Source organism: Natator depressus, chromosome 3 (genome assembly GCF_965152275.1).
Source record: "Natator depressus isolate rNatDep1 chromosome 3, rNatDep2.hap1, whole genome shotgun sequence".
In the NCBI taxonomy this organism is placed as follows: Eukaryota; Metazoa; Chordata; order Testudines; family Cheloniidae; genus Natator; species Natator depressus.
The window spans coordinates 84,189,849-84,217,567 of record NC_134236.1 but is presented as its reverse complement, the minus strand read 5'-3'; the positions used below and the strand labels follow the sequence as shown (position 1 = coordinate 84,217,567).

The 27,719-nt window shown below is 42.8% G+C and overlaps 1 protein-coding gene across 3 annotated transcripts in view; it reads left to right on the top strand.

Moving 5' to 3' along the window:
- Positions 1 to 27,719, top strand: part of SESN1 (sestrin 1) — a 137,892-nt gene continuing 110,173 nt past the window's right edge. Inside the window, exon 1 of one of the 3 annotated variants that reach the window (XM_074948209.1) lies at positions 1 to 719. In XM_074948209.1, the coding sequence (XP_074804310.1) occupies positions 435 to 719 (285 nt within the window). In that variant the 5' untranslated portion in view covers positions 1 to 434. The remainder of the gene's footprint in view (positions 720 to 27,719) is intronic. The other 2 variants (XM_074948206.1, XM_074948208.1) reach the window with 2 other exon arrangements.

Below are 27,719 nucleotides of genomic sequence, written 5' to 3'. Positions count from 1 at the left end.
GCCCTCTAGGGTGGTGGCAGCGCCCCCACGCCCCGCTTCTCCCTATGGGAAGCTCCCCGGCTCTGCAGCCGCGGGGGCCGAGCCCTGCGCGCTGATTGCAACCCCCTGCGCTGATTGCTGGCGGGGGCTGCCCAGGCTCCAGCGAGAGCAAAGCTCCGTAGCCCTCCTCACCTGCCGGCTCTCGCCCCGGCGCTGCCATGGTGAGGGGAGGCCGGGGCCCCTTCGCCGAGAGCAGCATCTGCCCGGGGAGGCGAGAGGCGTGGCGGCTCTAAGGGCGAGAGGTGACACAGCGGCGGACGCCCGCGGGCTGGTGGTGACATCCATGGGCTGGGCCCGCACTTTATTTTTCCTCGAGAACTGTTGTCGTTACTTCTACACAAGGCGAAGCTGGTGAAGGTTTGGGCGGCCTGGAGCCGTTCAGAGAGCGAGGAAGGATGGAGGAGAGAGAGGGAGAGGTGAGGTGGGATGGGCTGTGCAGCAGGGATGCCAGCACCAGAGACGCTGCCTTGGAAAACATCCGGCAAGCTGTTTTGCGGAGAACAGCACAAATTTCTCCTGTAAAGGAGGATCCTCCTCCAGAGTCATCGGAAGGACGCTTGACTTCTGCTACAGCTCTGGACAGATTGAATGAGATGCTGGCTCGCCTGCTCATGCTTTCCAAGAGATGCCCCTTTAGAGACGTGAGAGAGAAGAGTGAGTCTATCCTAAAAAACGTTCAGGTAAGAGTCAATGCTCCTTTCAGCAAACACCCCTCCAACTTCTTATCTCTAAAGCGTCTTAGAATTCCTCACATTTGTAACTGGCGTTATCATGATGCAGAAAATAACATAAGGGAGTAGTGCATCTTCACTTGTAAAAACAGGAAAGCTTTCGTGTTTGACTCTCTAGACTATGTTGTGATGTTCAGGCTGTTAATAGAATGACTGTTAAATTCTTAATACTATTTTGCAGCTGATAATCTTAACTTGAGACATAGCCAAAATACTGGCGAAGTTTAGTTGTATCAAATGAGTATGTAACACTGATAAAGAAGTAATCTCCCCATGTGAAAATGTAACGTTCTTAGTAGAAGTGCAAAAAGAAAAGGAGTACTTGTGGCACCTTAGAGACTAACCAATTTATTTGAGCATAAGCTTTCGTGAGCTACAGCTCACTTCATCAGAAGCTTATGCTCAAATAAATTGGTTAGTCTCTAAGGTGCCACAAGTACTCCTTTTCTTTTTGCAAATACAGACTAACACGGCTGTTACCCTGAAACCTGTCATTAGTAGAAGTGCTGTCTCTTGGACATAATCATCTCCTTTTGCAAATGAATTCCTGTGCAAACTTTCACAATGAAAAGTGGGTTTATTGTTGGGACACAAGTACCTCCAGGACTCAATATATGCCTGAATTGTTATTTTAATCTATTTGTCAGATGTTACCAGGGCTGTGATTATGCCAGTCTTATTAATACAAAATCAAGAATGATTCACATGTTTGCCAACTAAAAATAAACAAGATTAGTATGGGAAAACCTCAGATTTAAGATTGTTAGAATATATCAAGATCTTTAAAAACATGCTTTCTCCTCTGAAGCTTATTCTCTAACTGTAATCTTGATTAGTAAGGTCAGTTTGTTAGAACTGAAAATACAAATCCCAAACCCAATAGAAATAATCTTAATTGTTGGTGGCAGATAAATTCACAAAGACTCAAGGGTTTGATCCTGGGAAGATCTAAACTAAACCTCTATCATGAAAGTTAAGGTCTTGCAGTATCCAGTGGGATTGAGCTCTAAAACTGATATATTAAGAATAGAAACTTTCATAGTTTCTTTGTTTTGACTCTTCTGAAATCTTCACAAATGGCTAGTAAATATTGTTGTTATCCTTCCACCAAAGGATATCGCAGCACTTTAGAAACACTACCTTTATGCGATAGTTATTCCCTTTTTACAGATGAAGAAATTGAGGCACAAATATATAGGTGGCATGAACTAGGCCACAAAGGAAATCTGTGGCAGAGCTGGACCTAGAACCTAGATCTCCTGGCTCTCAGTGTTGTGATTTTTCTCCTTTCTCTCATTGCATTCATAGACTTTTATTAATTTAGTTGCAAAATTAAAATACAATTTCAAAAACATTTTTCTATGTTATCTTCAGCTCGTTCTTGTTTTGTTTTTTGTTACAGTTTGAACTAAGTACAAAGGGAATCTTGGTTTACATTTTTCAAGGGTGTGTAATTATCTGACCAGGTGATCTTTTGCATACAGACTAACTCATGCTGATATGGATATCAAAGCAACATTTTGGCAATCAAAATTCAAAATGATAAATCCAAGATGGTGCATGAGGAATCACTTTCAGATATCCTCATATTAACACTTATTTTTTTAATGATAAACTAAATGAGATCCAAAGATGAAAGATTGAAATATTGTTAAGTATTTTTCCCCAGTAAAGAAATTCAGATCAGGAATAAGGCCCAACCTTTTAACGCTGAGGGTAATTAACCATTGAAAGAAGCCAGACTAACTGCCTTTCTGGAAGATCTGTTCTACTGAAACCCAAATTATTGGGCATAATACAGGGATGACTGGGTGAAGTTCTATGACCTGAGGTATACAGGAGGTTAGACTAGGTGATCTGATAGTCCTTTCTGGCCTTAAAAGTTATGGAACTATGAAAGTTTCTGACGTGTTTGAAAATTGAAAACTTGTTTGGGGATTTTGCTGTGGGACTTTAAAAAGCCAAGAAACTATCTGGCAGAATGTTATCAGTTCGCTAACAGTTTGGATGTAATAGATCCATATCCAGAAGTCACATGACCGTATATAAGCTATTGTGATTAAAAAAAATAGGTAATGGATGATAAATGTAAGGGCTACAAGATAGCAGACTGCTTGCTCCTAAAGAGAGAGGCTACAATAAAGATCTCATAGCAAATTTAGGAGAAAGTGAAATACCCACTTCTTTGTTCTCATTTATTCTACAAGTGTTTTTCTTTTCAATGTTTTGGTAATTACCTTTGAAGCCTGGTGTTCTGATTCGTTTTTTATGCCTATAAATCAATGCATAATTTTGTTAGATTTCAGCAAACATTTGACCTTTTTGGTCTTTTTCTGCTTGATTATTACTGTCTCTAATCTTTGAAGCAGTAATTTGGGGAAGTGAGGTGGAAAATCTAAGTAGCTTGTCAGCCCCTTAAAGAAGCCACTAATAGTTTAGAGGGGAGTCTTGGGGAGATGCTCTTTATTTTCATCTAAATCTAAAAATTGAATTTGGTGGGAGTACCTGTAGATTTTAATGAAACTTCAGAGCAAAGGCCACTAAATGGCCTCTGTTGGCCAATAGTGATGTGTGGGAGGCCACAACAGCCTCCCTGAATGAACCATAATGAGTTTCACATCAAAATTGTATAATACTCATAGGAAAACATTGCCCTCATAGCTGTTATCGAACAGTATTGCTGGGAGATCAGGACTGGATTATTTCTTCCATTTTGTAGACTGGTTTGCTGGCTGTGAAACTAAGGAAAACATTATATACCCATCATCAAACACCATTTTGGCCCAAGTCCCCATTCGGCTACATTCTGCAATGAAGATAAAAAGAGATGCTTTATGAAACATTCAGTTTACCTATGAAACATGCTATTTTTAGATTAACAAAGGGGTAAATAGCTCAGTGACATTAAAAATGGTTTGACATTTTATAGGAATAGCATCTGCACTTCAGCTAGTATAGAATTAAAAGGTCTATTAATCATATTTTAGGACAGAAATGATACCTCTGTTCTTAATTTCCCTGTTAAACTCCAGTGATATAGTACTGCACAATATGGAAGTCATTCTTTATAAAGAATTGCTTTCAAATACAAATGAATTCAGAGTTATTTAAAACTTTTCTCTTTTGCTTCATTAATGTTCTCGTCTGTGACAAAGTGTTAAAGAAGTTACTATGGTTAATTTAAATTCCTACTAATTAATTTTACATGTTAATTTGCAGCATCTTAATTTTTATCTTGTATGTTGCAGAAGACGTGTTGTAATGTGAGAACGTACTTAATCAGACAGTTCCGCCTATTTTGCTTAGTTCAACAATCTGAAAACTCAGTAGAAGAAAGAAGCCCTTTTTTTGACACACAAACTTTTATTGCAAACAAACTTAATTCGAGTGCTTGTTCTTGCTGAGAATTGACATGTCACCTGGAAAATACTAGCAAACTGAATCACTTTTCTTTCTGCTTTGAAACTGACTAGTCAGAAGCCAGATATAGTGTAGACAGTAACAGAAAGGAAATGATTTCAACCCAGCTGGAATACTCTTATTAAAACATTGCTGTTTAAATAAAAATATTAGAGGAACAACATGATCTTGAATTACGTTTGCATCTGAATGTTTTACATACTATCATTACAAGAAACACCCAAGATTAATATATCTGAAAGAAGCTTAGTTTTTTCGGTGTTACTTTGTGCATTTGTAGTTCTTTGCATATAGTCAATTGCACTGTATTGTTTGTGATTATTTGTACTGCTCTATGAACTGTTTTGGAGGGAGCTCACATGCATGGTTTCCCCTAGTATTTACAAGTAATTTAGCAACAGACCTGATGTTTTTTGAGTTTGGGGCCAGGAGGATATCTTTTCTTTCTGGACCCCTGCGTAGGAGATCTAGGCAAGCCTTTGCTTCTGTTCTCAGCCCACTGAGTGGGGCAGCCTAGTGGAGTGGGAAGATGAGGGAGACTTCTGTATAGTTCATGATAACAGGAAACTGATAACGGGGGTGGGTGGGTGCTGAAGAGACACCTCATGGTTTCCCCAGGCCCCTGCATGGAGCCAAAAAATGGGGAGGAGTATGTTCAATAGAGTCCTTTCTCTCCCCAACCCCTGCATGGGAAGTTCCCTTACTCCCGGACCCATGCATGGGTCTGGGAGTATCTGGCTGCAGCTGGAGTAGATGCCCAGCCCTTTCCCTCCTCCATAGCACCTGGGATAGATAGCTTGCAGCAGCAAGCCCCCCAGTTTGGCTCAACAGACTTGGGTGGTGGGCCTGGTGATAGTGCTCTAAAAATAAATGTGTAGACAGTGCTTTGAAGTTGCAGCTTCGGCTCTGAAACCTATCCCCCCTCAGTAGGTTTCAGAGGCTGAGCTTCGAGCCGGAGCCACAACTTCAAAGTGCTGTTTTTCACACTGAGTTTTAGAGTGCTAGCCCAGAGTGTCTCGACCTTGGCTGGGAGGCTTGTTTCCTTGGGCTGTGTTGACTTAAGGTATGTCTGTGGTTCTCATCCAGGGGTACCTGTACTCCTGGATATACGCAGAGGTCTTCCAAGGGTACATCAACTCATTGAAATATTTGTCTTATTTTATGACACGCTACATAAAAAGCACTAGCGAAGTCAGTACAAACTAAAATTTTGTACAGTGACTTCTTTATACTGGCAAAGAGTCCTGTGGCAGCCTATAGACTAACAGACGTATTGGAGCATAAACTTTCGTGGGTGAATACCCGCTTCGTCAGATGCATGTAGTAGAAATTTTCAGAGGCAGGTATAAATATACAAGCAAGAATCAGGCTAGGGATAACGAGGTTAGTTCAGTCAGGGAGGATGAGGCCCTCTTCTAGCAGTTGAGGTGTGAACGCCAAGGGAGGAGAAACTGCTTTTTTAGTTGGCTAACGATTCACAGTCTTTGTTTAATCCTGAGCCGATGGTGTCAAATTTGCAAATGAACTGAAGCTCAGTGGTTTCTCTTTGAAGTCTGGTCCTGAAGTTTTTTTGCTGCAGGATGGCTACCTTTACATCTGCTATTGTGTGTCCAGGGAGGCTGAAGTGTTCTCCAACAGGTTTTTGTATATTGCCGTTCCTAATACCTGATTTGTGTCCATTTATCCTTTTCCGTAGGGACTGTCCAGTTTGGCCAATGTACATAGCAGAGGGGCATTGCTGGCATATATCACATTGGTGGATGTGCAGGTGAATGAACCGGTGATGGTGTGGCTGATCTGGTTAGGTCCTGTGATGGTGTCGCTGGTATAGATATGTGGGCAGAGTTGGCATCAAGGTTTGTTGCATGGATTGGTTCCTAAGTTAGAGTTATTATGGTGTGGTGTGTAGTTGCTGGTGAGAATATGCTTCAGGTTGGCGGGTTGTCTGTGGGCAAGGACTGGCCTGCCTCCCAAGGCCTGTGAAAGTGAGGGATCGTTGTCCAGAATGGGTTGTAGATCACTGATGATGCATTGGAGTGGTTTGAGCTGAGGACTGTATGTGATGGCCAGTGGAGTTCTGTTGGTTTCTTTCTTGGGCTTGTCTCGCAGCAGGAGGCTTCTGGGTACAAGTCTAGCTCTGGTGATCTGTTTCCTTATTTCCTCGTGTGGGTATCGTAGTTTTGAGAATGTTTGGTGAAGAACTTGTAGGTGTTGGCCTCTTTCTGAGGGATTGGAGCAAATGCGGTTGTACCTCGGCGCTTGGCTGTAGACAATGGATCGTGTGGTGTGTCCGGGATGGAATCTGGAGGCATGAAGGTAGGCATAGCAGTCCGTGGGTTTTCGGTATAGGGTGGTGTTAAAGTGACTGTCACTTATTTGTACCGTGGTGTCTAGGAAATGGACCTCCCGTGTAGATTGGTCCAGGCTGAGGTTGATGGTGGGGTTGAAGCTATTGAAATTGTGGTGGACTTCTTCCAGGGTTTCTTTCCCGTGGGTCTAGACGATGAAGATGTCATCAATGTATCGTAGGTAGAGAAGGGGCATGAATGGACAAGAGCTGAAGAAGCATTGTTCCAGGTCAGCCATAAAAATGTTGTGGGGCTGTCAAGGTTCCTTCCCCACTCTGAACTGGGTACAGATGTGGGGACCTGCATGAAAGACCCCCCCTAAGCTTCTTCTTACCAGCTTAGGTTAAAAACTTCCTCAAGGTATAAACTTTGCCTTGTCCTTGAACCCTATGCTGCTACCATCAAGTGTGTTAAATAAAGAACAGGGAAAGAGCCCACTTGGAGACATCCTCCCCCCCTAAAATATCCCCCCCAAACCCTACACCCCCTTTCCTGGGGAAGGCTTGATAAAAATCCTCACCAATTTACATAGGTGAACACAGACCCAAACCCTTGGATCTTAAGAACAATGAAAAGCAATCAGGTTCTTAAAAGAAGAATTTTAATTAAAGAAAAAGTAAAAGGATCACCTCTGTAAAATTAGGATGGTAAATACCTTACAGGGTAATCAGATTCAAAACATAGAGAATCCCTCTAGGCAAAACCTTAAGTTATAAAAAGACACACAAACAGGAATCTACATTCCATTCAGCACAGCTTATTTACCAGTCATTTAAACAAAAGGAAATCTAACGCATTTCTAGCTAGATTACTTACTAACTTAACAGAAGTTCTGAAGAGCATTCCTGAGCTGGTCCCGGCAAAAGCATCAGACAGCCCCTTGGTTCCCCCCACCTCCAGCTTTGAAAGTAACTTGTCTCCTCATTGGTCATTTTGGTCAGGTGCCAGCGAGGTTATCCTAGCTTCTTAACCCTTTACAGGTGAAAGAGTTTTGCCTCTGGCCAGGAGGGATTTTATGGTTCTGTATACAGAAAGGTGGTTACCCTTCCCTTTATATTTATGACAGGCCATGTGGGTGCCCATAGCAGTGCCACTGGTCTGGAGGTATATATTGTCACCAAATTTTGAAATAATTGTGTGTGAGGATAAAGTCACAGAGCTCAGTAACCAGTTGTGCGGTGGCATCATCAGGGATACTGTTCCTGACTGTTTGTATTCCATCTTGTGTGGGATGTTTGTATAGAGAGTCTCTACATCCATGGTGGCTAGGATGGTGTTTTCTGGAAGATCACCAATGCATTGTAGTTTTCTCAGGAAATCAGTGGTGTCATGGAGATAGCTGGGGGTGCTGGTGGCGTAGGATCTGAGTAGACTGTCCACATATCCGGACAGTCCTTCAGTGAGAGTGCCAATGCCTGAGATGATGGGGTGTCCAGGATTTTTGGGTTTGTGGATCTTGGGTAGTAGATAGAATAACCCCGGTTGGGGCTCTAAGGGTTGATTTCTTCCTGTGTTAGTGTTGCCTCATAACCTAAGTTGTGCAGAACGCAATGCCATCTCCAGCCTCAGAAACAACCCAGACATTATAATCAAAGAGGCTGATAAAAGAGGTGCTGTTGTCGTCATGAACAGGTCTGACTACCAAAAGGAGGCTAAGGCAACTCTCCACTACCAGATTCTACAGGCCACTTTCCTCAGGTCCCATTGAGGAATACACTAAGAAACTGCACCATCTACTCAGGACACTCCCTATGCTAACACAGGAACAAATCAACATACCCTTAGAGCCCCGACCAGGGTTATTGCCCATCATCTCAGGCATTGACACTCTTACTGAAGGATGTTACCTCTCAGGTTCTATTGAACATCAGAAAAAGAAGTGTTCACCTTACCTGTTGCTAGATTTCTCCTGTGGTGCCAAGGTAAACAGTTGTCATTCTCATTTACTTTGAGCAGTTCAGATGTGCTGGCCACTCATTGCACCATGTAAGCTTGGCTTACAGGGGGTAAATAACATTCCTGGACTGGGTCTTTGGTTGTCAAGGCAGTTTCACCCAGAGAATATGGTGCTAGAACAGGATTCAGGAGACCTTGGTTCTATTCCAAACTCTTTCAGTGGCTTACTGTGTAACCTTAGGCAAACCACTCTGCCTCAATTTCCCCTATGCAAGATAAGGGTAATGATGCTTGTTAAACACTGAGCTTTAATGAAAAGTGGTAGATAAAAGATAAGTGTTGTTGCTGGACAACAGGATTTTCCTTTAGAGTATTTCAGTATATTATTTGGGTAGTTTAAATTGACCCTACTACTGCATGATATTTAATGCTTAATTTGTAATGAAAGAGGTGCCTGGGCTCAAGCAATTTTTTTACTTCCATTATTAGTGTGGCAAGCCCAGAGGTGCTGGGGCTATGTACTGCCAAGCCAAGAAGTGCCGGGGCTCAGCCATGGCACAAATTAAGCACTGATTGTACTGTAAAATATTTTCATGTTTCCATACGATGCTTGCAGTCATTCAGTAATAGTGGAAGCTTCCCTCAGATTAAATTCATAATCTATTCAGGAAGGATTTGTTTACGTATCCTCTTTTTCTAGGATAAAAAACAAACCCACCTGGTAAATGCTAATCTCTTTACAGATCAAACATGTAAAAAGAATCCAGCACAACTTCTGTTCACTTAGTACTTCACTGTTTAGTAAATTAACATATGTATTTTGATTTTTTTCTGCATTCTCTTCTGCCAAACCACTTTGAATGTATTTTCTGTGTCTTCCCAATCATTCAAAGTGGCCAGGGAAGGGAATTAGTTGCCTGCTATTGGAGCCTCTCCTAAAAAGTCCAGTTGTCATTCCATCCATATGCTAAAGCTGAAAATACTTGCACCAATATTTGCTTTGTTGGGTGCTCTTCATGCTTATCAGTACTGAAAGGAGTATTGAAGACAAGATATGACTTGCCTAAATGAGATCTCCTGTTTCTGAGGCTGGGAGAGACTACAAGTATTATCTGGTAGTGATCTTAATCTTCCTGGTGGAGAGAAGCTTCTAAATCTCTTTACCAACATCAGTCTGCTTCGTGAGATAGGTAAAGTTTCTCATTTACTAGATGAAGCAAATTAATTAGCATCAAGGGGGTCATAAAGGTCTCTTGTATTATGCTTGTGTATGGAGTGTTTGCTTGCATAAGAGAAGTATGTCAGGCATGTGTCTTACTTTGGAGAGTTTTCCTTAGGACTTGTCTACACAGGGAGATTTTTGTGAAGTGTCTTGGGTTTGTTTTTTAATAAAAAATTACCACTGTGTACACAATACCATCCCATCCTGTAAATTATATTGCCAGTTAGTGCAAATTGTATAATCTACTTTGGAAGTGGATTAAGTTAATTGTGGAATGAATTAGTGCAGAGTAAAGTTTTGTGGCTGCATTTTATTTCACCATGACTTGATATTCTTTGAGTGATTGCTCATGTCTATTCCACAATAGGTATGCATGCTCGCCACGTGCACCGGTGCCGGAAGTTTTTTCCCCTAGCAGTACCCATAGGGGGGGAGTGCCCCAGCGACTCCTGGAGTGCCACCTCCCTGGTGGGGTATAAGGGGAGCTGCATGCTCCCCCCCCCCCCCCACCCTCAGTTCCTTCTTGCTGCTAGTGAAGGTATGTTGGAACTACTCTGCTTCAGCTTTGCTGTAGCTTGTCCCCAGAACTGCTTGTTCGTTCAATGTTTGGTACCTGTAGTTAGTTAGCTGTTTAGTTAGTTCAGTTAGTTAGAGTGCCTGGGCCGGGGCATGCCCTGCGCCCCAGGTTTTAAGTTGCGCAACACTTGTGGGCGATCTCTGCAAGGAGTGACCTGCACGGAGACTGTCTGTGCTGTTTGGGAGAAGCCCATACCAGTGATCGTTGCAAGATTTGCAAGTCATTTAAGCCTTGGACCAAGAGAGAAAGGGACATTAGTCTCCGGGCCATTCTGATGGAGTTGGCGCTGATCCTGACTCCAGTGCGCCACTCCGAGTTGGCACTGCTGTGTCGGTGCATGCCGACCCTCCGGTGCCATCGACCAGTCAGCACTGCTCCCCGTTCACGGGGCACACCAAGAAGGCTAGAAAGACACCTTCTTCACAGCGGCACCGAAGTAAACCCGGGACAGAGGCTAGACCCATGTGGGGCAGTCCTCGATCCCCACGGGCCTCTAGGCCTCCGACTCAAGTCGAGCAGAGTAGCCCGACTCATTCGGCGCAGGCCTCCCCGGATGTCTGGGTGCTCTCCACACTGGAGGCCCTGCAGGTGGCCCAGGATGTTATGTCCATGCTGGTACCAGGAGCACCGCTAATGTTGGCTCCATGCTCCAGAGGCAAGCCGCTGCTGGGATCACCACAGTCGCCCCCGGCTCGGTACTGGTCTCGGTCAAGGGAAAGTTCCCGATGCCGTTTGCTGCCCCGCGACCATTCAGGGCAAAGTCCACGTGGATCGCCCTCGACTCCCACCAGACTGTCTGGTTGGGTTCTATCTGACCAAGACTCTCAGCAGCGCTCCACCTCGAGGAGCGAATATCGACAGGACTGAGGCAGATTTCGCCAAATCTGGGGTTATCGCAGCCGTTCATGACATGGATGTTGACACCGTTCCCACTCGGAATCCCGCTCCAAGACATCACCTCTGCAGCCCCGGGCATCCATCGCTGTAGTCTCGCCATCGTGGGTCTGCCCGTTGGAGCCAATTGCAGAGCAGCTGTTACCGATGGTACCAGACCTCCACGTCGGGGTTGCGGTCCCGTGGTCGGCATCGCTCCCGGCACCGCCGCTCCTCCTGGTCCGGGGATGGTGGCAGGTCGTACGTCAGCCCAGCCTCCAGTCGTAGTCATCCATCGATGGGCCAGGCCAAACAACTGGCTCTGCCAGTGTCACAGGAGGTGCAGTGGCACCGGGCACCGTGGCCGGCCCAATGATACCAGTGGGCGTTGGGCTTCGTCGGGAGCCACCTGGTGGGGGCTTGCTCGGTGGCTGGAGCCTCAGAAGGACCATCAGCCTCCCTCTCCAGACCTCTGAGGAAGGAGTCGGTGGGACGTACATCCTTGGCACCATGCCTGGAGACCGACCAGGTGGTGCACCCTCCAGTGCCAGCAGACACCCAGAGTACCGCACCGGACTCCTTGCCCTCCCTAGATGAGGCGATTACAGCCCCACCCCCCTCCATCCTGTGGGAGGACGGATACTTCCACATTCATATATTTGAGGGGCACAGATGCTTCCTTTGTTTTGTGGTGGTGCAGAATCACTACCAATTTATGGTCCTCCCGTTTGGCCTGTCCACTGCCCCCAGGGTATTTACAAAATGTATGTCGGTGGTAGTGGCCTACCTCAGGTGCCAGGGGGTCCAGATCTTTCCCTGTTCGAACGATTGGCTGGTCAAGGGCAGCTCCCGGTTGCAGGTGAGGGATCACGTGATGCTCCTCCTGTCCACGTGCACCGCTTTGGGCCTGTTAGTAAACAACACCAAGTCCACGTTAATCTCGGTTCAACGCATAGAGTTTATCAGGGCGCTCCTGATATATGGATGCCTCGTCGGCCAGAGCCTCCCTCCCACTGGACAGGTTCAAGACCCTGAAGGGGCTCATCGACACGGTCACCAGGTTTCTGGTGGCAACAGCCCGAGCATGCCTCCAGTTCTTGGGACACACATCGGTGTGCACATACGTGGTCCATCACGCCAGACTTGGACTGAAACCCCTCCAGCTCTGATTGGCCTCAGAGTTCTCCCAGGTCAGGGACAGTACCTTCTTTTGAATAGGCTACATAGAAAGTGACACTGACGATTATAAATCTTAGTGTCAAAAGGGGGATTATGTTGGATCATATTAAAGAAGTTCTGTATTAAAATCACAAATGAGTTTGATTCCCCATAGTTTAAATTCCAGGGTATTACTAATTAAGAGGTCTCTTGGTTTTTGGTACTGTTTCTCTCCCTCTATGTGTGAAACTTGCAAGCTGCTAATTGCGTTAGTACATTCTAAGACAGTCTGTTCTCAAAGCAATTCACAGAGAGAGAGACTCAAAGCAATACTCTGTAACAACAGAACCGGCACCCAGAGACTCCCCGCCTTTTTGTTGTATTAACAATTGTGATTAAAATAGAGCTAGAGGATGCATGTGGATGGATGCTTGGTGTGGATAATAACTGAATGATCAGGGAGGTGCCAGCCTAAGAATGCAGTGTCCATCAGCTGAAGAAGGCGTCAAGTGGAAATAACCAGAGGACCCCCGGAGGGCAGACTGGAATCCACCCAACAGCCTCAAGAATGGGAGAACCAAAGAACAAGGTAACATCTAGCAGCACGGAGCCGTCAGGAATGTGCTATCTGCTGATTGATTCAGCAACAGCATGATGAAGCAATTCCCATAGACTGGCATAGGAAGAAATTCCTATAAAAATAGATAAAAATAGACTCTAAAAAATGAGAACTTTGGGGGTCTGATTCTGCAAACCAACTTCCAGGAGCATCAGATGAGCATCTGACAAGGCCTTGCTCCCTCCTCATGTCCAAGCCACCTGGCCAGTGGCTTGGCATGAGCAACTCTAAGGCTGGTAACTATGATGATAACCTTGCAGAACCTGTGTGTGTGTGTGTGTGAATGAATGAATGAATGTGTGAATAAATGAGATTGAATGGAATGTTATAGCTATAACTAACTGCTTACTAGGATTCTTTCTGTATTCACAATAAATGTGGTATTTTGCCTTTTTCCCTTTAATAAGATCCTGCTGGTTTTTAATTTATTGGTACAACAGTGCCACAGGACTCTGCTGCTTTTACAGATCCAGACTAACACGGCTACCTGTCTGATACTGCTCTAGCAGCTTCTCTTGTCAAGTTATTCTAATGTAGAATTGATTTCATCATTAGGATGACTGAATGGTACAAAGATATGCTTGCCTTTTATTCAAAGAAATTCCATACACTCTTTACAAAACATTGTAAATTAAACCGTGGGACCTGTTGTAATACTGCTTCTGTGGGAAATCCTTCCAAAATTTTCTGTGCCAGCATCCTAGCATATTTTTCTATGAAGTGGCCATTGCTAACTATCCTGTTTTGTTTTGATTAGTAGTTCTGATGAGCATGAAGGGTAGCTAGAGCTAGAAAACTGTTCTTCTGCAATTTTGATCAGTCTAGAGCTTCTCATAGTTGGGACCTTTTGTATCCAAAAAGTGGAGGAGGGAGCATCTGCTGGTGGTTTTGTTTTTGTTTTTGTTTAGCTGTACAAAAACATCTGAGAACAGGAAGCATAAACCTTTCCTCATCTGTTACTGATCTGATTGTTCAGCTACCCAGCTCAACTGCAGACAAAGTGGATTAGTAGACTTAATTAAAAAAAATCCTAATTTATAAGTGTTATCTGAGCTTCGAGATAAAATGTAGACCTTTACGAGCTAATGTTTAAGAGGTCTGTAGACTCAAAAATACAGAGCTCTGGTCATGTTCTCCCTGCAGGATGCTGACTTGGATGGCTGTTTGGATCACAGCACTGGACCTGTGTACTTTTGGCTTGCTGAGCCTGAGTAGAGTCCAGGCACTACCTCTGATTTAGCATCTCAGAGTGTGCCTACAGGTACAGATCGTCTGTTTAGCCTCCCCAGCTGGAGAGCTGAAACTTCACTTTTTAGGCTCTGAGATTAGTGCTGGCTCCCTCAGGCTCTCCACTAGCTTTATTACACCAGAGCTCCAACCTTGTGGGCACTCTGGTTTGAAGCTTACCCCTTCAAAGCTTACCCCTCATACCTGAAGCAAATAGATTTTGCATAGGATTTCTAACACAATCAGTCTTAGCTTTAGGCAGCACTAGAGCAAAATAAGAAATGCCTGAATGCAGTTCCCTACCTCAGTTGTCTCACCACTCTAGAGTGTTCTTTGGGATTAAATCAGTTTTCTAAGGAGTCCGGAATCCTTCCCTTTCTCTCTCCATCATACATGTGATTTCTTCTTGGGAACATGGAGTCAGTCTGACTCTTGCAGTCAGAGTCCTGTGGTCTGGCAGTTAAAAAGATTCCCCGTCAATCCAGTAACCTGCTCCTTTGTTTCAGAGTAACAGCTGTGTTAGTCTGTATTCGCAAAAAGAAAAGGAGTACTTGTGGCACCTTAGAGTCTAACCAATTTATTTGAGCATAAGCTTTCGTGAGCTACAGCTGCATCCGATGAAGTGAGCTGTAGCTCACGAAAGCTTATGCTCAAATAAATTGGTTAATCTCTAAGGTGCCACAAGTACTCCTTTTCTTTCTGCTCCTTTGTGTTTCTCTGAGTCCCTCTCCAGCTTCTCAGCATTTTGTGCTTTTAGAAGTCTGTGTCAAACCTCCAGTCTTTGTTCTTCTGGGGAAGTTCTGTTTCTTCTCCTCTAGAAATCTGGATAGAACTGGTTTTCCTAGGTGTCAGCCATCCCATTGTTCTGTTTGAGCATGTGCTATTTAACAGAATCATAGAAATGCAGAGCTGGAAGGGACATTGAAAGGTCATCAAGTCCAGCCCCCTGTGCTGTGGCAGGACCAAGTAAACCTAGATCATTCCTGACAGGTGTTTGTCCAACCTGTTCTTAAAACTTCCAGTGATGGGGATTCCACAAGCTATTGGAAGCCTATTCCAGAGTTTAACTACCCTTATAGTTAAAGTTTTCCTACTATCTAACTTGAGTTTAAGCCCATTATTTCTTGTCCTACCTTCAGTGGACCTAGAAAACAATTGATCACTGTCCCCTTCATAACAGCCCTTATTGGCTGATAGCCCTTAACTACTGTCTCATTCAAAGACATCAGGGTGTCATTTCACCTGTCTCCTTAGCACAAGAAGTATGAGGGAAAGAACACAATACAGATAATCATAAGGGCTTAAACAGAGTTCATAATCTCAAACAGAATTAATTTATACAGAGACTGTATTCACCATCCTATTTGAAATGCTCAAACCCTGAATCTTCAGTATCGGGAATGACTGCATCCAGGTGTCTACACTATAGAGACTATATTGGCATAGCCATGTAGTGTAGATGTAGACTATGCAGACAGAAGGTGGTGTTCTGTAGGTGAAGGACAATAAACTCACCAAATAAAGGCTATATCTACACTTAACCTGCTACAGTGGCATAGCTGCAGTAGCACTTCAGTGTAGACACTTCCTACACTGATGGCAGGGGTTCTCCTATTTGCTGTAGCTAGTTCATCTCCCAGAGAGACCGTGGATAGGTTGAGAAAAGAATTATTCCATTGATTTAGTACTGCCTACACAAGAGGGCATTAGATCAGCATTGCTACGTCTTAGGGATGTAGCTATGCAGATGTAATTTTTTAGTGTAGACCAGCCTGAAGGTAGCTGTATTGATGTTGAGCTCTCTTCTGTTGATATAACTGTCTACATGGGGATTGTCAGCATAGTTATGTCTGTTGGGGTGTAGGTTTTTTTTTGATATCCCTGACAGACACAGCTATGCTGATGCTACTTTTCAGTGTATACCAGGCCTCAAATAAAAAGAGTAAAGGTCATTTTGCCATTCTGATTCCTAACTTTTTGCTAAAATGCTGCTTTAACCTGGGTAGTATTAAGGTCTGAACCCCTATCAGTAAATCAGTATTTAGCTAACAAGTCAGTGTTCACCTTTAACATCTTAGTTCTAAAATGGAATAGCTCAACAAAAAACCTTGCCTCCAAAACTCTGTAAAAGTCCTCGAGAGGTGAACTTAACACCAGTAGGTGTTTGGATCATTTGCATCACCCTTTCCCTTTCAAAGAGGCACAGTCAATCACTCATCATATACAAAGTATTAAATACAAATCCACAGACTCCCAGTTTTAAATATAAAAAGGTACATCTTCATGAATGATGGACCAAAAATAGATGGAAAATTAAATCAACTTTTCACAAAACTGCCAAACAAATATCAAAGAAACTTGCAGTAGTCTTTTTCTTTTAGCTCCTGGCTTTTTCAGTCTATTTGGGTTGCCTCCATCCCTCTGAAATAAGTCTACTGGAAGAATACTGATTCTGGTTTCATAGCTCAGAGATGACCACTGTGGGATAGCAAAATAGTGGAGGAGGTCAGAATATTTTTTCCTGTACATACTAAATGTCCTAAACTTTTTTTAAAAAAAAAAATATGGTGTTATATTACATGTGTTCCAGTAAGTTTGTTCACAGCTAAAGAAGGTTTCAGAGTGGTAGCCGTGTTAGTCTATATCAGCAAAAACAACGAGGAGTCCTTGTGGCACCTTAAAGACTAACACATTTATTTGGGCATAAGCTTTCATGGGCTAAAACCCACTTCATCAGATGCATGGAGTGAAAAATACAGCACATGAAAAGATGGGAGTTGCCTTACCAAATGGGGGGTTAGTGCTAACGAGGCCAATGCAATCAAGGTGGATGTCACCCATTTCCAACAGTTGACAAGAAGGTGTGAGTTTCAGTAGAGGGAAAATTACTTTTTGTAGTGACCCATCCATTCCCAATCTTTATTCAGGCCTAATTTGATGGTGTCCAGTTTGCAAATTAATTCCATTTCTGCAGTTTCTCGTCAAAGTCTGTTTTTTTTTAAAGTTTTTTTTGTTGAAGAATTGCCACTTTTAAGTCTGTTTGAGTGTCCAGGGAGATTGAAGTGTTCTCCTACTGGTTTTTGAATGTTACATTCTTGATGTCTGATTTGTGTCCATATATTCTTTTGCGTAGAGACTGTCGAGTTTGGCCAATGTACATGGCAGAGAGGCATTGCTGGCACATGATGGCATATGTCACACTGGGGTGAACGAGCCCCTGATGGAGTGGCTGATGTGGTTAGGTCCTTTGGTGTCCCTTGAATAGATGTGGACAGAGATGAAAACAAGGTTTGTTGCAGGGTTTGGTTCCTGGGTTAGTGTTTTTTGTTGTGTGGTGTGTAATTGCTGGTGAGTATTTGCTTCAGGTTGGGAGGCTGTCTGTAAGCGAGGACTGGCCTGTCTCCCAAAGTCTGAGAGAGAGGGATCGTCTTTCAGGATAGGTTGTAGATCCTTGATGCGCTGGAGAGGTTTTAGTTGGGGGCTGTAGGTGATGGCTAGTGGCGTTCAGTTACTTTCTTGGGCCTGTCCTATAGTAGGTGACTTCTGGGTACCCTTCTGGCTCTGTCAATCTGTTTCTTCACTTCCCCAGGTGGGTATTGTGGTTTTAAGAATGCTTGACAGATCCTTGATGGATTCTTGATGCGCTGGAGAGGTTTTAGTTGGTTTCTTCTTTTGCTAACCCTCAGTGGGATCAGAGGGTAATGGCCTGTAGAATATGGGGTCAGAGTTGCGATGGTCACATAAACGCCACCCTATTCCAGAAACCTACTGATCGCATGCCTCCAGCTTTCATCCAGACCACATCACACGATCCATTGTCTACAGCCAAGCTCTAAGATACAACCGCATTTGCTCCAATCCCGCAGACCGACAAACACATACAGGATCTCTATCAAACATTCTTAAAACTACAATACCCACCCACCTGGTGATACCATCATTGCTCTACAGTGTTAGGTTGAAAAAAGTAGCATAGTTAATTGAGGCGCAAAATGAGGACAGACACAAGAAAAGCAGCAGGCCAAAACTCTTATTAAACTTAAATAGAGGGGAGGGGTGCTACCTGCCGGTCACCCATTCTTATATCCTATAATTCAGGGTAGGTTCTCCTGAGCCTACTGCTCTGGACGTAACTTACTCTGAGTCCTATCCCCTTGCTTCCACCGATGAGGGGAAAAGAGGGTGCAGAAGTTTGGGCCCTGACCTTGGCCTGCAAGGACCACAGGACCAGTCATCAGAATCCCATGTCTTTTACCTCTTGGAACAGTTTATTTTACTAAAGTCCAGCTCCATTTGGAGACTGAACACACACTGTCTCCAGTCCTGTCTCTTGTGGATCCGAAGTGTAAATTTCAGTGTTGTATGCCGGAGTCTGGGTGTTATCCACTAACAAGCTGGGCTGATGCTCTGTTCTTAAAATAGGTTTTTGATCCCCTATGTAATGGTTCTCAACCAAGGGTATTTGTACCCCTAGGGGTACGCAGAGGTCTTCCGGGGCGGTACATCAACTCATCTAGATATTTACCTACTTTTACAACAGGCTACACAAAAAGCACTAGCAAAATCAGTACAAATTAAAATTTCATATAGACTTGTTTATACTGCTCTATATACTATACACTGAAATGTAAGTACAATATTTATAGTCCAATTGATTTTATAATTATATGGTAAATATAAGAAAGGAAGTAATTTTAAAGTAGTAGTGTGCTGGGACACTTTTTTTTTTTTTGGTCTGATTTTTTTGTAAGCAAGTAGTTTTTAAGTGAGGTGAAACCTGGGGTACGCAAGACAAATCAGGCTCCTGAAAGAGGTGCAGTAGTCTGGAAAGGTTGAGATCCACTGCCCTATGCATCTATTTTAATACTTTATAACTTAACATAACTGTTTTTGTTGGTTTAAAAATCCATACTATGATACAAGCATTGTGCTTTGTAGCAGGACTTTCTAAATTATATGATCATTTTAAATCATACATACTGCAGACTGACTGGAAACCATAATTGTTTTCTTCACTTCCTTTTGGATTTCGGTAGTTAGCAGTAGGATGTTCTCAGCTGCATGTCCTTCCCCTATAGGTCCTTCTCCTGTTTGTGGGTCTGTCTCTCTGTGATCCTGAGTCTGAGTATCAAACATCATGCTGGAAAAAATTCTTCATTGAACTTCCCGCTGAATGTATTTTGCCAGCTGAATGTTTAAGCCTATTTAGTGCTGCGCAGGCGCTCAGGGAACTTTCCTAGCGGGGACCTGCCCTGGCTGGGAGAGGGGCGCCCCTCCCCTAGCTCGGACCTGCCACGGCCGGGGGAGGGCCACCTATCCCGTAGCCCCAGCCCTGGAGCTGCTGTGGGGAGGGGGGAGAAGTCCTCTCTCCCTGCCGTAGCCACGGAGCACCCTCTTGCACCCCAAATGCCTCATCCCTGGCTCCACCCCAGAACCTACAGCCCCAGCCGGAGCCCTTAACCCCTGCACCCCAACCCTGAGCCCTCTCCCACACTCTGAACCCCTCGGCCCCACCTCCACCACATTAATTTTGTTATGTGCACCAATATGAAGGTGATGTGTCACACAACACCTCCATATTGGGGCACATAATAAAATCTGTTCCGCACATGTGTGGGGAAAATTAGAGGGAACACTGGTTCTAGTCTAGATTTGCACTGATCAGAAGGAAAAGTGAGACAAACAAATCCATTCCTCCCTGCTTAGAGCCCTTCAAGCCATTGTCCTTGTGAAGTTCCAACAAATGCCTAGTGAAAACTCTCTAGTTTAGAGTTTTGTTGTTGTGAAACTGGACACAAAGAACGGGACATTGATTGGAGACCACTTTATTAGGAAGACAGTTTTTTCAGAGCATGCTCTCTGATTGGAAAGGCCAATCCATGAGTTGACTGCCAGAGAAGAAAAACTGTTCACTTGTAGGACAGTCAGTGTTCAAGCAAATGACTGAGCTCCAGGAAATTGCTTCAGTACACCTCTCAATTCTTCAGGAAAATTAACTGACTTCTGCTGCAAAGAAACTTGTGCATGACAGTTTGAGTGAGAGGCAGAATATCCAGTATTTGTCTATGTGAATAATTAGTTGCGACATATACAAGAATTAAAGTGGGTGTGCCTCACTGTCTGGAGTAGCTCACAACTGAGAGTGCCAATTTCAGGTCAGACTGTCAGAAAACAGGGCAGACACCCCAAACTGGTAGTATATTTTATAATTAGATTGTACCAAGCCAGTTACAAATGTGAACTCCTTAGGCTCTCCAGCCCATTTGCCACCCAGACAAACTGGACTTTGTAATAAAGGCCCCTTATACCAAGTATAAAATTACATTAGGTTACTCCCAAACCCAAAGGACCACTTAGTTACCCTAGGTCAGTGGATCTCTGAACTGTTTTGGATCATTCACATAAACCAGTATTTATAGATCCTGCTCGCAGAAGATAATCTGAACAGCGTACTCACCCATGTGGGTTTTCCTTTGTTTGCTGTGTGTGAGGAATGCAGATTGAGTTTGTGAATTTTCATTATGAACTCAATGGCCCTTGCCTTCAAGTTAGTAATTTCTTCTTCTTAATTTACATTTCCAAGGCTCCAGTTGCGTTTTATGGGTAAACATAATTACTGGGATATATACTATGTAAATTGTAATGTAACAGTATACAACAATCCTTCATTAGTTTTCATGAAGTTTACACCAAGTAAATTCTCATCTTAATAATAACACATCCTTTTGATCCAGGGTTAATTAAGTACAGGGGTATACATAATGTGAATAGATAGCAATCAACAGGTTACAAAAAAGTGAAGACAATGTCATTCACACTTCCTTTGAACTAAATTAACACTTGAGTGAATTAGTACACTTAACATTCTTTTGATATTCATGGACGAGTTAATTGGGCTATTGCTCTGACCTGAGCTGGCCTATCAGGTGAAATTCACTTCAGTGCAGGGTCTGGGTTTAAGTGGTATAGAAGTTCATCAGTAGGTCCTCTGCATTGTAGTGAACTTTGCTCAGCCTGAGTAGGAAAACAGTTTCTAGATTAACAAGGTATGCAGCAATGAGTTGGTCTGCACCTGCTAGAATACTTTAAGCTAATAAATTAGCTAAGATGTACCATTTAAGATATTCTTTGAGAGTCACCTTGGTAATCATAGTGTTTACTAAAAAAATTGACAGATTTTATAAGCTTATTTTTAGTTTAAGTTTCAGAAAACCAGAACAGACTATAGTTTTTAGCCTGTGTAAACTCTAATTTCTGTGGGTGCTTTTTAAAACATAAACTATTCTCTTAAACTGTGATCAAACAAAATTTTGCATTGCTTCTGTGGTATGAGTGCAAATACTCCTGTACTCATTCCTTTCTCCCTCATCTGGAGTTTGTGGCCCTCTTCTCTCCCCCTTCTCCCCCACCATAATGTAAACAAACCATATTTGTATCTGTTTAATTAGGAGCTCTTTATTCTAGATTGAGAACACTGTAATAGAGAGTTTTTGGTGCTTAAGTTTGTCACTTTGAACTAAACAAAACTGGTATGATTGCTCTGAATTGTGAAGGTAGAACTTATTTGGTGTTCAGTGTTGTGCATTAAGCATTTGTTCTCTAACAATTACCAGACTGTAGTTACAAAAATATTACTGTCAGTAAACAGTGGCCAAAGTACTGCTAAGAACTGTAAATGGTAAATAAAACACTAAGCAGTTCATTTCAAACACAAAAGTACAAACTAATTTAGGCCCCCATGTGTCAGAGGCCCATTGGTGGTTCATGACTGTATCAGCAAGTTACAGGCCGAAACCTTGAGAGCTAAGGGTTACCAGGTCCAGACACGCACGTTGATCTTCGGAGCCTTGGGCAGATGGGACCCCAGTAACGAGCGAGTGCAGAATCGGTCAACGCTACGCTTGGCTGATGTCCGACACCATGAGTTGCCGCACCATCAGGTGGTTGAAGGATGTCTACATAGAACACATCACCGGATATTGACAGTACCAGGAGGGTGAGCTGGAGCACTGATAAGCGCAGTCAAGAAAGTAACTGAAATCTTTCCTCATGGATTGTATTTCAGTTACATCATGTATAGTTCATTCCATGTATACTTCAGTATACATTGACAACCTACCTAAATCTCAATTACTGAGGGACAGACTTCACTCATTGATATATTTCTTTCCACAAACAAATCGCCATACAAGTTCTCATGAGTGATGTACCCGAGTATTCGGATTCTAATATCTAAACTGTATTGTTAAATCTATTCACCTAAATTTGGGTTATTGCTGATTATGTACTCTATCATATGACTTTTAAAAACTTTGTATTTGTGGATAATCTAAGCACCATATCCAGATGTACAGACACTCTATTCTCAACCTATATATTAGTTAACATTCTTTATAGCTAAAGCCAATGTTAAAAAAAATTGTGAGGTATCAAATTAAAGCTTACATCCTGTTGGTCATCGTAAGCATTGTGAGGTATAGGTACTGGTGGTGGTCAAGTAGTTTGTTTGTTTGTTTGCTTAAATTATGTAACGAGGCCCAGTTGATAAACAAGAGTCCCCCAGACAATTGAATGTTAATTTACCTGTCTGCGTAGGTTTCTGATGTAAAATCAAGCATTGTAGATGCCAAAACCAATGGGAGCTGCAATCGCATGTAAGTCAACAGAGAAAGTCTGGGGGCTGAGGGAAATGTGAAATCAGCATGGGGAGACATTGGAAACTGAAACTGGGGTGGGGAGGGCAGGGGTTGTCTTATTTCTGGTCTTTCTAGTTTAAAAAAAAAAAAAGACAAACACACTTCGTTCATCACTGAGGCAGCAAAAAGAGCTTTTTGTATCCCTGAAAATTGATGATGCTGTGAGGTTGCTTTAGGTGGAATCTTGTCTGAGACAGAGATTTTAGCTTGTTAAAGTTTGGTTTAGTTTCTTAGTGTGGAATACTTCTATTTTTATTTTTAACCATATCTTTTCCATTATCCTTACTCAGTATCATCTATGTCGGGGGTTCTCAAACTGGGGGTTGGGACCCCTTGGGGGTCGCAAGGTTATTAAATTGGGGGTCGTGAGCTGTCAGCCTCCACCCCAATCCTCGCTTTGCCTCCAGCATTTATAATGGTGTTAAATGTATAAAACAGTGTGCTTAATTTATAAGGGGGGGGGGTCGCACTCAGAGGCTTGCTATGTGAAAGGGATCACCAGTACAAAAGTTTGAGAACCACTGACTTAAATCTCTCTCTTTTTTTTTTTTTTTTAATAAACTTCTCTTTTATCATAAGTAGATTAAGCAGAGTGTGAATGCTTATTTGGATCAAACAAGTTGATGTGCACACTGTGAATCTGGTAATTTTCCTGTAAGTGTCCAGTGACAAGGGTTGGTAACTCCGGGGGAATGCTGAGAATTAGGGTGCACCAAGTGTTACCTGCAAGACAAAATAAAAGGGCTGTCAGAATCCTGAGAAGTGTGTCAGGGAGCTGCCATCCAGGTTAGCACCAGCAAATCTTTCTCACTCAAGCAGGGCGGTTACATGGTAACCTGCAGTTTTGGGCATGCTGAGAAAGTGTCACACCCTGATCCTGTAAATACTTAAATGTGCTTAACTTTGAGCAGACCCATTGATTTGGGAATACTCGCAGTACTAACGATAAGCACATAAGTGTCTAGGATTGGGGTCTTAAGTATTATCCATGTGCACTCATGGCGTTGCAAAATTAAAACACTATTTGTAGCCAACTTCTAGTATATGTATGAGATGGAGAACTTTATGCTAAAATAAAATACTTCAGAAGGATGGAATGACTGCTAAGGTAGTATACTTGAGGGGGAGACTTCATATCTTGTCACTTGTCTGTTTTTTACTTTCAGTTTATTTCAGTTCTCAAACTTGATTGCACTGCGACCTTATTACAACAAAAATTACTACATGGCCCTGGGAGGGGATGGAGCCAGAGCTGGAGTCCTGCTGCCCCTGGCTGAAGTCCATAGGCTTCAGCCCCAGGCCCCAGCAAGTCTAACGCTGGCCCTGGCAACGGCATTAAAATGGGGTTGTGACCAACGTTGGGGTCCCAACCCACAGTTTGAAAACTGCTGGTTTATTTGATTAATTTCAAATTTCATTAGCTTTATAATACAGCTCAACGTAAACATAATTAAACAGCTATTCTTTGTGCTATTTATAGCTACAGTTGAATAGTATTTTCACTGACTTTGCTATACCCCTCTTATGATGGCATCGTGATATCGTTTATATCACATTTAAAGTATCTCTTATTCAGGGGTTCTCAAACTGGGGGGTGGGACCCCTCAGGGGGTGATGAAGTTTTTATATGGGGGTTGCAAGCTGTCAGCCTCCACCCCAAGCCCCGCTTTGCCTCCAGCATTTATAGTGGTGTTAAATGTGTAAAAAAAGTGTGCTTAATCTAGAAGGGGGGGGTTGCACTCAGAGACTTGCTATGTGAAAGGGGTCACCAGTAAAAAAAATTTGAGCCACTGCTCTTATTGGTGATACCATCTTATTACATTTTCTCCTGAGAGTCTTAAGATGTAGATGTATCTAGGTTTTTGTCTGAAACTTGAAACTGAAGAGGGGGTTGCACTTTTAATCTTGGGAGTGCGGTAAGAGAAGGATGAGATTTCAGTCTACTTGGTGGAAATGAGGAGGGAGCCTGTGATCCCAGATGCACCAGAGATATGAAGGGGTGATGGGATTTCAACTCTAACCATAGCTTGGGAGCTGCATGTTTGTTTCCATTCTAATTTCCCGTCACCAACTTTATGAAACACTCACCTTTTGGCTGACACAATGTAGCTATTGGAGCATGAACTTGATTATTTTCTGGCTCACATAAAACTAGATTTTTTTAAAAAAATTTTTTGCTGAGTTTCAGTTGCAAAAATATTCATAATTCATATTGATATATACGTAAGAAAAAACCCTGCTTGTCTTTTACTTGTTTGAGCAAACTGATCTCGAAGTTTCTTAATTACATGGAATCCTCCATGGTGCTATTTGATTCATTCACTATACAGCTGCAATTAAAATTTAACTTTTTGTTTTGAACAACATTCTATGTTAGAATTCCTGAGTGCTAATGTTAAATTTGCTCTCACAGCTCTGCTGCTACTTTGTGTGTGCACATGTGCATTCAGATACTCTTCAACTACATGATCACATTACTTTTTCTGCATTCAATATGCTGTTTGGATGGTGCTTATGAAGGAGTTGGCTATTCAGATTTTTGTCATTGATGTTCAGTTTATGGTTCTTTCTTGCCTCATTCACTGTCCAGCCTACAAGCTGAATGCAGATGAAATCTTAGGGAAAGAATAAGGTGATCACATAAAAACTATTATAATGCATACTACAAGGGGAAAGAGTTATAGGTCCCATGGACAATCTTAACTTTGACTTTCCCTTTTTGAATGCTTCCCCATTCAAAATAAATATTATTTTAACAGTCAACAATTTGTAGAAGTAAAATGGTACTCACACCTTCTTGTCAACTGTTGAGAAAAGGCCACTTCCATATTAATTGAATTGGCTTCGTTAGCACTGACCCCCCCCCCCCCACTTGGTAAGGCAACTCCCATCTCTTCATGTGCTGTAGTATGTATACTGCTTACTGTATTTTTCACTCCATGCATTTGATGAAGTGGGTTTTAGCCCACAAAAGTTTATGCCCAAATAAATTTTAGTCTAAGGTGCCACAAGGACTCCTCGTTGTTTGTTTTTGATAGATCAAAAGTTGATCATGTGGAACTCATCACTAGACCACGTTAGAATGCTTTGCCTTGTACAGTGTTTACACTCAGTGAGTCAAGGGCTTTTGTGGAGTCCTGCCTTGATGGGTTCAAAATTTTATTCACTTTCCATGCATATCCTTACAGATTGCATTATATGCGCCTAATCATTCAACAATACAGTTCCCCTCAGTGTTCTTACATCTATCTGCACAGACCCAATAGAACAGTGGCACTTCACTTAACATAACAGAAACCAGTGTGCATGCATGGAATATGGTTTTTAAACTTCTGTCAAATCAAAACTGATTTTCATTGGACTATTGAAAGATATGTCCCCAATCTAAGGACATTCCAAACTTCAAGTTTCACCTCCTACTGAGTTGATAGGTATGTTGAGTTTTTTATCACAATTTAAAAAAATATAATCACACTCTGTTATCAAACAGGTGAAATATTTTTGCTCAAACTTTCCAAAAACTGGTTCCTGGGCTAAGAACAAACATGCAAAATTTCAGCACCAAAGTAATGAAAAGCATTTGAAAATGCCAGTTGTGTAGTCTTAACCATGTTGCTACATTCTCTGCCTATTTTGCTGGTAAAAGGTAGCATGTTTTTCTCTAGTTGGTCTTTTACATCTCTTTTTGGAGCCTTAGAATCTTTCTCTGTACCACCTCCAGATTTCCTCCCCTTCACTTCACATCCCCTCACACTTGAGGGCAGTATAAATTCATTATTGAGGAAGTAGAGTACTCTGGTGTTTCCAAAAACACTTCTTGGAGATATAGATTAAACTGGTTATTAAAGTTTTAGTCCTCCCTCCCCCACACACATTTCTCCCTTCTCCCCACTTAGAGAGAGAGGGTGATTTAGTGACATACGTAGAACTCCTCATGAATGGAATAAGAGAGCCAACAGTATCTTTAAAATCTAGCACAGACAGCTCTATAATTCAAATGATAGAAGTTGCTATCCTGAAAAGAAGTTATTAGCCTGACTCAGACAGAATTATAACTTGACTTTTTCAGTGCAAGGTGTAATGATGCAAATGTCTAATCCTCATAACTGTCTTCTGAGGTGAAATAGAACCAGCAAACAAGTCTGGAGGAACTGCGCCAAAAAAAAAAAAAAAAAATCAGGTTTGAGACCAAAGGCTTAAAATAAATACTCCATATCCTGCTGAGTAAGCATAGGATGAAGCCCAGAAGTTTTCCTCAAATAGTAATAGGAAGTGTTGGTATTAACACAATTCTCTGAAAGACAGTGAAGTAACTCCATTTCTTTTTCCCCACTTAAGTGGACCTTACAGGAACTAGATCAGTACCATCAAAAGGAACATAAATGCTTCCAAGTGTATTGTGACAAAGTTCCTCCTCTACCTTGGTGGGTCTTGCGCTTAGTGCTCACCTTGGAGCTTCACGGCAGCCCTCAGCTTGGCCATTTTTTTTCTGAACCCACAGTCCAGGTCGACTCCTCGTGTGTCTGACCAGGAGTTGGGAGGATTTGGGGGGAACCCAGGCCCGCCCTCTACTCCAGGTTCCAGCCCAGGGCCCTGTGGAATGCAGCTGTCTAGAATGTCTCCTGGAACAGCTGTGCGACAGCTACTTGGCTACTTCCCCATGGCCTACTCCCAACACCTTCTTTATCCTCATCATAAGACCTTCCTCCTGGTGTCTGATAATGCTTGTACACATCAGTCCTCCAACAGTCCGCGTTCTCACTCTCGGATCCTAGTGCCTCTTGCTCCCAGCTCCTCACATGCACACCACAAACTGAAGTGAGCTCCTTTTTAAAACCCAGGTGCCCTGATTAGCCTGCTTTAATTGATTCTAGCAGCTTCTTGATTGGCTGCAGGTGTTCTAATCAGCCTGT